Source organism: Nomascus leucogenys, chromosome 1a (genome assembly GCF_006542625.1).
Source record: "Nomascus leucogenys isolate Asia chromosome 1a, Asia_NLE_v1, whole genome shotgun sequence".
In the NCBI taxonomy this organism is placed as follows: Eukaryota; Metazoa; Chordata; class Mammalia; order Primates; family Hylobatidae; genus Nomascus; species Nomascus leucogenys.
This window is the reverse complement of record NC_044381.1, coordinates 94134988-94150049: the sequence shown is the minus strand read 5'-3', so window position 1 is coordinate 94150049 and position 15062 is coordinate 94134988. Positions and strand designations below refer to the sequence as shown.

The window sequence follows — 15062 nt, the reverse complement described above, 5'->3', positions numbered from 1 at the left end:
ATGGTTGTTTTTATTAGACCTCATTCAAATTCTCTGGCTGCTCTCTGTATTCAAATACTAAAATATTTTACTCTACATAAGCATCAAGTTGAAATTCCTTCACATTTTAATTTTCAATACTTTGTTCCATTTTTTACTGAAATATTTTCTTGTATGTGTATATGTACCAGAGCTACCTGTAAAATAAATTCATTCAAATTTATTTTATATTATGATTTGCTGTTTAGATTTTCTAAATTCACTAAAATACTAATATATTAATTTTACTCTAACATTAATATGCATATTACGGGGCTTTAGCTCCAGCAAATTTCCTGGTTTTGTTGCTACCTGTTTATCAGTATTCATGTATAACATTATATTTCTTCTTAGTTATGTGATACTATATTTCACATTACTAATAATATTAGTACATTATTACTGCATATTAGAACTTAGGACTTACTCTCACATTGTAACATACTGTATTTACTTGAACAAAATAATGGTTTATATAACACACATTACATGATAAAAAGAATTTAATTTTTTCCAAAAAATTTCTCCAGAAAATTGTGAAGCATTGGGCACATATATACCTTTGTATCTTATATACAATTAAATATGATACTTTCAGAACACTGACATCTATCACATTTAAATCGTTAATTTCTGTCTGGGCGGCATGGCTTATGCCTGTAATGCCAGCACTTCTGGGAGGCCAAGGCAGGAGGATCACTTGAGCCCGGGAGTTCAAGACCAGCCTGGGTAACACAGTGAGACCTTGTCTTCACAAAAAATTTAAAAATTGGCCGGGCACAGTGGGTCACGCCTGTAATCCCAGCATTCTGGGAGGCCGAGGCAGGTGGATCACTTGAGGTCAGGAGTTTGAGACCAGCCTGGCCAACATAGTGAAAACCCATCTCTCTTTTTTTTTGAGACAGAGTCTCACTCTGTCCCCCAGGCTGGAGTGCAGTGGCACAGTCTTGGCTCACTGCAACCTCCACCTCCCAGGTTCAAGCAATTCTCCTGCCTCAGCCTCCCAAGTAGCTGGGACTACAGGCGCATGCCACACCTGGCTAATTTTTGTATTTTTAGTAGAGACAGGGTTTCACTGTGTTAGCCAGGCTGGTCTTGATCTCCTGACCTCAGTAATCTGCCCGCTTCGGCCTCCCAAAATGCTGGGATTACAGGCGTGAATCACCCACTCTACTAAAAATACAAAAATTAGCTGGGCACATGCCTGTGGTCCCAGACTTGGGAGGCTGAGGCAGGAGAATTGCTTGAACCCAGGAGGTGGAGGTTGCAATGAGCTGACATCGTGCCTCTGCACTCCAACCTGGGTGACAGAGTAAAACTCCATCTCAAAAAAATAAATGAAATAAAATAAAAAATTAACTGAGTGTCGTGGCACACTCTGACAGTCCCAACTACTCAGGAGACTGAGGCGGGAGGATTGCCTAAGCCCAGCTCAAGGTTGCAGTGAGCCATGACTGCACCACTGCACTCCAGCCTGGGGGACAGAGCAAAGACCCTGTCTCAAAAAAAAAAAAATTAATTAATAAAAAATCATTAATTTCCCCTTTCTTCATTTTGTAGTTTGTGATATTTAATTTCTCAATTTGTTGTTGTCTTATAATTACATGAGTACTGTAAGCTTAAGGAAGCTACACCTAGTTTTATGGTTACATATATTTAACATTATAATAAAATTCAGGAAGAATTCAATGTTGTACGGTATTAGAGCTAGCTAGTGGTCTAAGTTGGGAGTATATGAAAAAAATGGAGTCAATTTTAACAACAGTGAAAAACAAATGGAAATGTGTTCGAATTATTAAAGGATTTAATTTTGGTATTTGGTTTGGCTGTGTCCCCACCCAATCTCATCTTGAATTGTAGCTCCCATAATTCCCACGTGTTGTGGGAGGGACCTGGTGGGAGGTAATTGAATCATGGGGGCGTTTACCCCATACTGTTCTCATGGTAGCAAATAAGTCTCATGAGATCCGATGGTTTTATAAGGGGAAACCCCTTTTGCTTGGTTCTTATTCTCTCCTGTCTACCACCATGTAAGATGTGCCTTTCGCCTTCCACCATAATTGTGAGGCCTCCCCAGCCACATGGAACTGTGAGTCAGTTAAACCTTTTTCATTATAAATTACCCAGTCTTGGGTATGTTTTTATCAGCAGCATGAAAACAGACTAATACAGTAAACTGGTACTGGTAGAGTGGAGTGCTGCTGTAAAGATACCCAAAAATGTGTAAGCAACTTTGGAACTGGGTAACAGGCAGAGGTTGGAACAGTTTGGAGGGCTCAGAATAAGACAGGAAAACATAGGAAAGTTTGGAACTTCCTAGAGATTTGTTAAATGGCTTTGACCAAAATGCTGATAATGACATAGACAATGAAATCCAGGCTGAGGTGGTCTCAGATGGAGATGAGGAATTCGTTGGGAACTGGAGTAAACGTGACTCTTGCTATCTTTTAGCAGAAAGACTGGCAGCATTTTGCCTCTGCCCTGGAGATTTGTGGAACTTTGAATTTGAGGGAGATGATTTAGGGTATCTGGCAAAAGAAATTTCTTTTTTTTTTTTTTTTTGAGATGGAGTCTCACTCTGTTACCTAAGTTGGAGTGCAGTGGCATGATCTCAGCTCACTGCAACCTCCACCTCCTGGGTTCAAGTGATTTTCCTGCCTCAGCCTCCCAAATAGCTGGGACTACAGGTGCATGCCACCATGCCTAGCTAATTTTTGTATTTTTAGTAGAGACGGGGTTTCACCATGTTGGCCAGGATGGTCTCGCTCCCTTGACCTCGTGATCTGCCAGCCTCAGCCTCCGAAAGTGCTGGGATTACAGGCATGAGCCACTGCACCCAGCCTCTGGAGGAAGAAATTTCTAATCAGCAAACTATTCAAGAGGTGACTTTAAAAGTATTCCCTTTTAAAAGGGAAACAGAATAAACATTTAGAAAATTTGCAGCCTATGTGATAGAAAAAAAAACCCATTTTCTGAGGAGAAATTCAAGCTGGCTGCAGAAATTTGCATAAGTAATGAGGAGCTGCCAGCTGCGGTAGCTCATGCCTGTAATCCCAGATGAGACTTTGGACTGTGGACTTTTGAGTTAATGCTGAAATGAGTTAAGACTGTGGGGGACTGTTGGGAAGGCATGATTGGGTTTGAAATGTGAGGACATGATATTTGGGAGGGGCCAGGGACAGAATGATATGGTTTGGCTGTGGACCTGGTGGTATATAAATAAATCATGGAGGCGGTTCATAAATGACTCATGGAGGTGGTTTCCCCCATACCATTCTCATAGTAGTGAATGAGTCTCATGAGAACTGATAGTTTTTTAAGGGGAAACCCCTTTTGCTTGGTTCTCATTCTCTCTTGCCGCCATGTAAGATGTGCATTTTGCCTTCCACCATGATTTTGAGGCCTCCTCAGCCACCTGGAACTGTAAGTCCATTAAACCTCATTTTCATTACAAATTATCCAGTCTTGGGTATGTCTTTATCAGCAGCATCAAAACAGATTAATACAGGTATATAGTACTTATGCTGTGAAACATCACTTGAATAAAAACTGTGAGAACTGAAGGATAGCTTTTGTAACTAAAATGACAATTTGAGGACCTAATGGAATCAGAATTTTAAAGAACATTTTCAATTTCCTCATTTTAGCAGAAAAAGAAAGATAAAGGGAAGCTGAACAAACTGTCCTAGACCTTTGGTTGTCCTTTGTTTTAGTTATTTATTTACTTATTTTTTAGAGACAGGGTCTCACTGTCACCCAGGCTGGAGTGCAGTGGTGCAATTTTGGCTCACTGCAGCCTTGACCTCCTAGGCTCAAGTGATCCTCCTGCCTCAGTCCCCCAAGTAGCTGGGACTACACGTGCACACCACTATGCCGGGCTAGTTTCTGTATTATTATTATTATTTTTTAGATATTAGAGTCTCACTCTGTCACCCAGGCTGGAGTGCAGTGGTGTGGTCTTGGCTCACTGCAACTTCTGCCTCCAGGTTCAAGTGATTCTCGTGCCTCAGCCTCCTGAGTAGCTCGGATTACAGGCACCGGCCACCATGCCCAGCTAATTTTTGTATTTTTGGTAAAATCAGGGTTTCACCTTATTGGCCAGGCTGGTCTCAATCTCCTCACCTCAAGTGACCCATCCGCCTTGGCCTCCCAAAGTGCTGGTTTTACAGGTATGAGCCACCACACCCAGCCTAATTTCTGTATTTTGTAGCAGTGGAATTCCACCATGTTTCCCAGGCTGGTCTGGAACTCCTGGGCTCAAGTGATCAGCCCACCTCAGCCTCCCAAAGTGCTGGGATTACAGGCATGAGCTACTGCATTCAGTTGTTTTTTAGTTGAGATCTCCCTATGTTGCCAAAGCTGGAGTGCAGTGGCTATTCATCAGCAGTGACTATTCATAAATGATCATAGTTCATTGTGACCACCAACTCCTGGACTCAAGCAATTCACTGATTTGCCCACCTCAGCCTCACAAGTAGCTGGTACTACAGGTGTGTGTCAATGTCTTGTCACTGTGCCTGTCTTGTTATTGTTATTTTTGCTTCTGAAAAAGATATAAAATATATATATATTTAAAAAATATTGTTTGTGTCAGACACACAAATATTTAAAACTATGCCTGAAGCCATCAAGGTTATTATGGCCACAGGTTTCAATTTCCTTTTTTGGTCAAAATGCAAAATTGATACCCTGAGAATAGAGTCACAAACGTGTACCTAGAAAAGGTAGTATGCATCAGTTAATAAGAAAACTACTTTGGAGAACAGTATTTTCTCTAAGTCTATAGCTTAGTAAGATTTCTGCAGAACACAAGATACATCATTTTAACATGGTATATAATTTTCTACAGGGTTATTCTAGTCTTTAGCTAGCAGAAAAACTAGCTAAAACCTTTTTATTTTAGTTTTTAAAGGGATATAAAACCTTTGCCCAAGTTAACAAGAAAATCTCAATTGCATTCTTTTTGAGATGAAGTTTCACATTTTTGTTACCCAGCCTGGAGTGCAGTGGTCCGATCTCAGCTCACTGCAACCTCCGCCTCCCGGGTTCAAGCAACTCTACTGCCTCAACCTCTCAAGTAGCTGGGATTCCAGGTGCCCACCACCACACCCGTCTAATGTTTTTTATTTTTATTAGACACGCGGTTTCACCATGTTGGCCGGGCTGGTCTTGAACTCCTGAACTCATGATCCGCCCGCCTCGGCCTCCGAAAGTGCTGGGATTACTGGCGACAAGATCTTTTTTAAACAGGAGTCATAAAAAATTAGTACCATAAAAACTGTTTCTTTCATTCTTACTTCTACAAATCAATCACTTGCTGAAGATCAGTTCATACTAATTCAGAATACACTGTTATACCATATATATTATCTACTTGATGTCAATAATGAATAGGCATAATATAAATTATTCCAGTATTTTCAATTCCTTAATTTATTTAAAAGCCATTGTTCCAAATGAACCATGCAGCAATCCAAGATAACCAAAAACCAAATCAACTTTGTTCCAGTCTCATGATTTATGTTTTTAACTTTCATTTTAGATTCAGGTCATTTTTTTTGAGACGGAGTCTTGCTCCATTGCCCAGGCTGGAGTGCAGTGGCACACTCTCAGCATACCACAACCTCCACCTCCCAAGTTCAAGTGATTCTCCTGCCTCAGCCTCCCAAGTAAGTAGCTGGGACTACTAGGTGCGTGCCACCGTACCTGGCTAATTCTTCTGTATTTTTGGTAGAGGCGGGGTTTCACTATGTTAGCCAAGCTGGTCTCGAACTCCTGACCTCATGATCCTCCCGCCTAGGCCTCCCAAAGTGCTGGGATTACAGGCATGAGCCACCATGCCTGGCCTTTCTTTTTTTTGTTTGTCGAGACAAGAGTTTTGCTCTTGTCGCACAGGCTGGAGTGCAGTGGCACGATCTTGGCTCACTGCAACCTCTGCCTCCCAGGTTCAAGCGACTCCTCTGTCCCAGCCTCTTGAGTATCTGAGATTACAGGTGTCTGCCAGCTAATTTTTATACTCTCAATAGAGGCAGGGTTTCGCCATGTTGGTCAGACTGGTCTCGAACTCCTGTCAGGTCATTATTTTTAATATATAATAGTGACAACCTAATACTTGCAATTATTTTTCCTTTAGAAGATGTATACATTAGCTATTATCATCGAACTATATCAAGTTCTTCAAGTATATTTTTGGTATGTAGAAAACATAACAAAAATGGCTTTAAAAAAATGAAAGATTAAACCAAGCATGGTGGCTCATGCCTGTAATCCTAGCACTTTGGGAGGACAGAGTGGGCACATCACTTGAGGCCATGAGTTCAAGACCAGCATGGCCAACATGGTGAAACCCCATCTCTACTAAAAATACAAAAATTGGCCGGGTGCAGTGGCTCATGCCTGTAATCCCAGAACTTTGAGAGGCCAAGACAGGTGGATCACCTGAGGTCAGGAGTTTGAGACCAGCCTGGCCAACATGGTGAAACCCCATCTCTACTAAAAATACAAAAATTAGCCAGACATGGTGGTGCGCACCTGTTATCCCAGCTACTAGGGAGGCTGAGGCAGGAGAATTGCTCAAACCTGGGAGGTAGAGGTTGCAGTGAACCAAGATCATGCCATTGTACTTCAGCCTGGGTGACAGAAGGAAACTCTGTCTCAAAAAAAAAAAAAAAAAAAAAAAAAATTAGCCAGGTGTGTTGTCACGTGCCTGTAATCCCAGCTACTCAGGAGGCTAAGGCAGAGAATCACTTGAACCTGCGACACAGAGGTTGCAGTGAGCTGAGATCGTGCCACTGCACTCCAGCCTGGGCAACAAAGCAAGACTCCATCTCAAAAAAGAAAAAAAAAAAAAAATCAATGATTGGCTGGGTGCAGTGGCTCAGGCCTGTAATCCCAGCACTTTGGGAGACCAAGGCAGGTGGATCACTTGAGCTCAGGAGTTCCAGACCAGCCTGGGCATGAGCCACCACACTTGGCCTCTTAATTTCTTTTTTTTCTTTTGAGACAGAGTCTCACTCTGTCACCCAGGCTGGAGTGCAGAGGCGCGATCTCGGCTCACTGCAATCTCCGCCTCCCGGGTTCAAGAGATTCTCATGCGTCAGCCTCCCGAGTAGCTGGGACTACAGGCATGCATCACTACGCCCAGCTAACTTTTGTATTTTTAGTGGAGATGGGTTTCCATGTTGGCCAGGCTGGTATTGAACTCCTGACCTCAGGTGATCCTCCTTCTGTCACCTAGGCTGAAGAGATCCACACTTCAGCCTCACAAAGTGCTGGGATTACAGGCGTGAGCCATCGTGCTCGGCCCCAGGCATAGTTTTAAATGACATTTATCTATTGGCTTTTCCACTGAGTTTTTAGTGTGATAAACTGATAATGTTTAACCATAAAGAAAGTTAACAACCCCTTAACTTATAACCACTTTGAAGTTTATTTTACAGCATTTTAATTGAAACATTATTTAACTACTGACCAGGACTGTTTACAAATGCAATGCTTGGCCTTCAAGACAATTAAAAATCTTTAAGTACTAAAATTTTACATCATGATTTAACTTAAGTGTTATGATGGTGAAAACAGAAGAAAATCTAAAGCAAACATATAATGATTTCCACAAAAACCATGTATTTCTCCCTTAAAGGGAGGAAAGAAGGAAGGAAAAAGAAAAGGAGGGGAAAAAGGGGAGAGAAGAAAAGGAAAGAGTGCATGATAAGCAAGAAAAATACACTTTCCCCCCAATTTGCAAAAAGAAGGGAAACTCTGAGGTCTCAGCAAATTAGGTATTCAACTGAGTCAGTTTATATTAAGGCATTTTCTTTACATATTATTGAATCCCATCATGCCTTTCATGTTGCCAGCAGCACCCTGTTGAAACTGCCTCATCATTGACTGAAGTCCTGCCATACCACCTAGAGCAAAAGTAGGGAAGTAGAGTTAAAAACAGATAATTATTAAGCAGAACTGGAAACATTTATTACTTTTGCCTAATAAGTACTTCTAAAAATACTGAATTCTGATTGCAAGTTAGTCATCAGCCTTAAAGAACGTACCACCTAAAAATCTGTATTATCATCAGTATCTTCATCAATAAAAGAGAATGAATAGCCTATCTTATGGAGTTATTGTAAGGAATAAATGAGGTGATACATAAAAAGATCTTAGGATACTACCGGTCACACAGTCAATAAATCTAAACGAAAATTTTTTTTCTTATAAATCCAAAAGGGTCTTACTCTAAGTTACATAAAAAATAATCAATAGGGGATTATTTCATAGGACTTACAAAAAGAAAATGATTCATTTATTGAACATCTACTATATGCCCAGAATTGTACTGAATGTCTTCATATATATTATCTCATTTAATTGTCACAATATCTTGATGAGATACGATCTGTGATTTTACCGAAGGGGAAAGTGAGGTTCAGAAAGTTTAAGGAACTTTGTAAAGGTTATACAGTCAAAGTAGAACTCAGGTTAAAAATTCTCAGTCATATAATTAAAAATATCCAGGTTCTAAGATAAGGGAAAAAGTCACCAGAACAAACAAACAAAAGATGATTAAAGAGCTTGCTCAAACATCTCACAGATGGCAGCAGAGGAGTGAATAAGACCTCAGCTAATAAGCCCTATTACAATTTAATTCAACTTAGGATTCAGATGACCATTTCCCTGAAATCACACACCTTTTGAACATATTTTCATAATATTACAACAAAAGGCTTATCATTAAAACTCAACCCTCAAATTAAACTGCATTAGTAACTGCCAACAACTTGGTATTTACCCATGTGATGAAGAACTCTAGGATCCATCATTTTGGCCATTTGTTGGTTCAATTTTGCCATCTGTGACTGGCTCACATTCTTCGACATGTCACCACCTGAGGGGGAAAAAAAGATTTTGAGTCAGTGTAGGAGGTAATATAATCAGTATAATCAGGGTATAATAGAAAGTTTGATGAACTGAGTAAATACAAAGAAAAAATTACATAATCCTATCACTCTAACACAATTATTTCTATTTCTACATATTCCCTTCTAATCTTTATCTCAATTACATACTATTTTTTGAAGAACATGTAAAATTCTTTTTTTTTTTTTGAGACGGAGTCTCACTCTGTTGCCCAGGCTGGAGTGCAGTGGTGCAATCTCGGCTCACTGCAAGCTCCGCCTCCCGGGTTCACGCCATTCTCCTGCCTCAGCCTCTCCGAGTAGGTGGGACTACAGCGCCCACCACCACGCCCAGCTAATTTTTTTTTTTTTGTATTTTTAGTAGAGACGGGGTTTCACCGTGGTCTCGATCTCCTGACCTCGTGATCCGCCTGCCTCGGCCTCCCAAAGTGCTGGGATTATAAGTGTGAGCCACCGCGCCCAGCCAAGAACATGTAAAATTCTATATAAAAGGACATTTAAAAGTCCTTTTTAAGGCTACGATTTATGCTAATACTTTATTTATATCTGTGAATAAGCCACTATTAGCAAAATTGTACCCAGTGTTTTATTTTTTATTTATTTTGAGACGAAGTTTTGCTCTGTCACCCATATCTTGGCTCACTGCAACCTCCACCTCCCAGGTTCAAGTGATTCTCCTGCCTCAGCCTCCCAAGTAGCTGGGATTACAGGTGCCCGCCACCACACCTTGCTAATTTTTGTATTTTTAGTAGAGACAGTGTTTCACCATCTTGGCCAGGCTGGTCTTGAACACCTGACCTCGTGACCCACTCACCTCGGCCTCCCAGAGTGCTGGGATTACAGGTGTGAGCCACCGTACCTGGTCAGCCAGCAGTTTTTAATAGTAAGCTATAACAACGGCTTAATAGTGATACAGGGGAATGCTGGACAAAAAACTGAGTTTATAGACACGGGTTAATTAGCAAAGAGACTGGATGGCTGGTAGATGAATATGAAAGTATGAGTCTGTTGGGCTGGGTGTGGTGGCTCACAACTATAATCCTAGCACTCTGGGAGGCCGAGGCTGGCAGATCACTTGAGGTCAGGAGTTCGAGACCAGCCTGGCCAACGTGGTTGAAACCCCATCTCCACTAAAAATACAAAATAAATTAGCCAGACATGGTGGCACACGCCTGTAGTCCCAACTACTCGGGAGGCTGAGGCAGAATTGCTTGAATCCGGGAGGCGGAGGTTGCAGTGAATCGAGATCGCACCACTGTACTCCAGCCTGGGCGACGGAGCAAGACTGTCTCAAAAAAAAAAAAAAAAAAAAAAGAAAGTAGAAAGTAAAGTATGAGTCTGAGAGAATGTGAAGATGTGTATGTATCTAAGAAGTTTGTTTTGTTTTGTTTTGTTTTGTTTTTGAGATGGAGTCTAGCTCTGTCACCCAGGCTGGAGTGCAATGGCATGAACTCAGCTCACTGCAACCTCTGCCTCCCGGGTTCACACCATTCTCCTGTCTCAGCCTCCTGAGTGGCTGGGATTACAGGCATGAGCCACCACGCCCAGCTAATTTTTGTACTTTTAGTAGAGACAGGGTTTCACCATTTTGGCCAGGATGGTTTTGATCTCTTGACCTCGTGATCTGCCTGCCTTGGCCTCCCAAAGTGCTGGGATTACAGGCGTGGGCCACAGCGCCTGGCCGGAAGTTTTCCTTAAGTAATGAAAACCTTCAGAGAATACAAAGACAAATAATGCAATTTCATTTGTCAAGGAATTTCTACACTATGTCAAAACACCACAGTAAAAAGGGCAGTCAATGAAAGAGATGCAGTCTGGGTGAGGTGGGTCACATTTGTAATCCCAGCACTTCGGGTGGCGAAGGTAGGCTGATTACTTGAGCCCAGGAGTTCAAGATCAGCCTAGGCAACATGGCTAAACCCTGTCTCTACAAAAAAAAAAAAAAAAAAAGCATTAGCTGGGTGTGATAGCACGTGCCTGTAGGCTCAGCTACTTGGGAGCCTCAGATTGGAGGATCGCTTGAGCTTGAGAGGTCAAGGCTGTAGTGAGCCATGATCACGCCATTGCACTTCAGCCTCCAGCCTGGGTGACAGAGCGAGACCCTGTCTCAAAACAAAACAAATAAAAAACCACAAAAAATAAATGCATTCTGAGCCAGAATAGGTAAAAACATCCTTTAGACAAGAGCTGTACTCATAAAAGAAAGGAAAGCAAGAGATCATCACTACAACAATGAATAGAAGAATTGCTTCAACAATTTTTTTTTTTTTTTTTTTAAAAAGGTTCTTGCTCTGTCGCCCAGGCTGGAATGCAGTGCCCTAATCATGGCTCACTGCAGCCTTGCCCTCCTGGGCTCATGGGATCCTCCTGCCTCGGCCTCTTAAAGTGCTGGGATTACAGATATAAGCCACCACAACCATCCAAATTATTTATTTGAAAGGGGCATTAACTATGGTACTTCTCAAAAGCATTTATAAAAAATGGGACTCAAAGCTCCTCCTGATTCTCCAATCACAGCTGGTTAATGTGAATAAATCATGTGAGTTATAAACTATGAATGAAAGAGAAGATATGTTTTTATGATAAAATCTGTGAAAACCATTTATGATGAATAAATCTGAAGAAGATGGGAATTCCATGCTCATTAGTGATTTGTCCTAAGAGTTTATCAGCATTTAAAACTTCTAAAATGTATTTCAAGTTTGGTGTGACACAGCTGTGTGTATATCCACTGCCAACTTCATCTTGGGTTATTCCTTTATTGAGGAATCAATGCATAGATAAGATCTGGATGGTGAATCTGTTCTATCAAGAACAGTCAGGACTACAAGGGAAAGACATTACAGTGATGTAATGTGTTTATTAGTCACTATCTGAAATAGCATGGGATGGTAGGAATTATAACCAATTTTCAACATGTTTGTCTAATTTTTTTGTCACAAAAGAGAAAATAGGATATCACAAGGAAAATAAGGAAAGCTTCAAAGACAAAAGGTAATTTAAAACATCTGAAAATACTCATTCTTTTAGAAGCTATTCAGTGGTATTGTTCATCTTCAGAGCTTGTCTAATTAATATTTTTGGAAATAATAAATTCATTTTAATGGGTTTCAAGGCAAATTTTCACAGACTCTGAATTAGTTGTTTACATTATAGAAAAAAATCAAAAAGAGGACTGAACAGTTGATAGTCTTTGGAAAAACTTATCTTTTTACGATACACAATACACAGCAAAATAAATTCCATTGAGATTAAAAAGTCAAACACAAAATAAAACCAAAAACAAGTAGAAGCCAGGCGGTAGTGGTGCATGCCTTTAATCCCAGTTACTCGGGGGGCTGAGGCAGGAGAATTGTTTGAGCCTGAGAAGCAGAGGCTGCAGTGAGCTGGGATTGCACCACTGCACTCCAGTCTGGGTGACAGAGAGAGAGACTCTGTCTCAAAATAATATAAATAAATAAATATAATGGAAATTATATTACTACAAAATTTATTTAGCATCTACTATGTTTCTGATCAAAACAGACAAAAGTCCCTGGTCTCATGGAACTGCACAAAAACTGATCTGATATAGAAGTGAATGAATCAGCCTTACTGCCCAAAAAAGCGGCACTACATTAGACAAAGATATCATGCATAACTCGAACAGTATTACTCAGAAGTCAAGTGTGTGTGTGTGTGTGTGTGTGTGTGTGTGTGTGTGTGTGTGTGTGTGTGTGTGTTTGGGGACCGGAGTCTCACTCTGTTGCCCAGGCTGGAGTACAGTGGTGCAATCTCAGCTCACTGCAAGTTCCGCCTCCTGGGTTCAAGTGATTCTCCTGCCTCAGCCTCCCGAGTAGCTGGGATTACAGGTACAGCCCACGACACCCGGCTATTTTTTGTATTTTAAATAGAGGCAGGGTTTCACCATGCTGGCCAGGCTGGTCTTGAACTCCTGACCTCAAGTGATCCGCCCACCTCAGCCTCCCAAAGTGCTAGGATGACAGGCATGAGCCATCGCGCCTGGCCAAGAATTATATTTTGAAGAATATTTGACAATATGGAAAAATAGTTATGATATATCAGAAGAAAACTTAGTTATAGCAACTGTTATTTGCAGTAGGATCCATTGGATTCTCTGGGGAGTAAAGGTAATGTGTTTTTTTTTCCTTATATTATCTAAATTTAATATAATGTGTTCACAAAAAGAAAATCATTGCTTTATTATTTTTTTCATTTACCCACACTACACAGATGTGAAGTTTTTTTTTAAATACTAATATTACCTTGAATATGAAAACAGATAAATCACAGGTCACATAAATCCTGGAAGTACTTGAAAATAACATGAAATTCAGCTGTGAATTTTCCAATACTGGCAGTACTCTTTTTTCTCAACTTTCTTTCTTTTCCGTCTGTTAACTAATAACAAGCTTATTTTTCTTACCTTTGAAAAGTCCTTTGATACCTCCCATCTTTTTTACCATCTGTGCAAACTTGGTATATTGTGTCAAAAGTTCTTGAACATCTCTTGTTGATACACCCGATCCTCTTGCTACTCTTTGGATTCTTCCTGGTTGTTTACTAAAAACTTTGGCACCATCCGTACTGTCTAGTTCTGTAGACAAGGGTCAATTACTCTCACACACAATTATCATTCACCATCAAAGCAGTTATGTACAAATGGGCAATATATAACTTCAAAGAGCTTAGGAGATGTTTTTAAAGTGATAAGTATCTCATTTTTCTCTTTTTATATTACAAAATATCTTACATATAGAAAAACAGACATAATACATAGTCAAATTACCACCCAGATTTAACAAATGTTATAATTTGCTACGTTTGCTTTTGAGTTTTAAAAATTAAACACGGAGGCCGGGCGTGGTGGCTCATGCCTGTAATCCCAGCACTTTGTGAGGCCAAGGCAGGTGGCTCATGAGGTCAGGAGTTTGACACCAGCCTGGCCAATATGGTGAAACCCTGTCTTTACTAATAATACAAAAATTAGTGGGCATGGTGGCATGCGCCTGTAGTCCCAGCTACTCGGGAGGCTGAGGCAGAAGAATTGCTTGAACCTGGGACGTAGAGGTTGCAGTGAGCCAAGACTGCGCCACTGCACTCCAGCCTGGGCGACAGAGTGAGACTCCATCTCAAAAAAGAGAAAATACGGAATATATTCAAAAGAACATTTATAGTATTCATAAGCTATAAAAACAGTAAAACAAACATGTACTTTCTACTATAAAAACAATAAAACAAACATGTACTTTCCCTACAGTTTAAGTAAACTATTAATAGAATGTTTTGAGACCCCATGTCCACCACTTCCATACTTCATATGTCTACCCCCTCCAGGCCCTCCAAACACCAGAGGTACACGGTATATTTAAAAAATGAACACAAATGCTCACCTTAGCTCTATCCTAAATATTAATCATAAATTCATAAATGTAGACTATATAACCAAGCAGAAGGAGGTAGGTTCTATCCGTAGTCAACAGAAAAATTATTTCCTATAATCAAGTAATTACTACTACTAGTATTTTAATTCTCTCAGTAGCATATAGTGAATTAATTCCCGCAGTTGTCTGATCACTCTTAGAATATCAGGTGCATTTCTTCTAGCTTCAGTTGCATGCAATCTCAGGAATGGGATGGACTTTAGTCAAAATGTCCATTATGACTGCATTCCCTCTGCAATATCCCCCAAATAAATGGTTATCTAGCCTTGGTCTTAATATCCCCAGGAGAGATGACCTGCTATCTAATGTAAGGCTGTCTATGCCATTCTATTATACTTAGGGAAAAATCTTTTCTTTACACATATTAAATTGAAATCCGTTTACCTGGCACTTCCATTCCTATTCACGTATATGTCTCCTTGCTACGCATGAAAAATAAGACTTTCAAAATCTTTTTTTTTTTGAGACAGAGTGTTGCTCTGTCACTCAGGCTGGAGTGCAGTGGTGAAAGCTTGGCTCACTGCAACTACCACCTCCAGGGTTCAAGCGATTCTCCCACCTCAGGCTCCCGAGTAGCTGGGACTACAGGCACACGCCACCACAGCCAGCTAATTTTTTTTGTACTTTTAGTAAGGACAGGGTTTCACCATGTTGCCCAGGCTGGTCTCGAACTCCTGACCTTAAGTGA

The 15062-nt window shown here is 40.6% G+C and overlaps 1 protein-coding gene across 1 annotated transcript in view; it reads right to left on the bottom strand.

Annotated features, from left to right (window-relative positions):
* Positions 1-7423: 7423 nt before the first annotated feature.
* Positions 7424-15062, bottom strand: part of SRP54 (signal recognition particle 54) — a 43847-nt gene continuing 36208 nt past the window's right edge. Inside the window, exons 14-16 of the mRNA XM_030813389.1 lie at positions 13357-13527; positions 8804-8899; positions 7424-7925 (exon numbers count right to left, since the gene is read on the bottom strand). Coding sequence (XP_030669249.1) covers positions 7834-7925; positions 8804-8899; positions 13357-13527 — 359 coding nt within the window. The 3' untranslated portion in view covers positions 7424-7833. The remainder of the gene's footprint in view (positions 7926-8803; positions 8900-13356; positions 13528-15062) is intronic.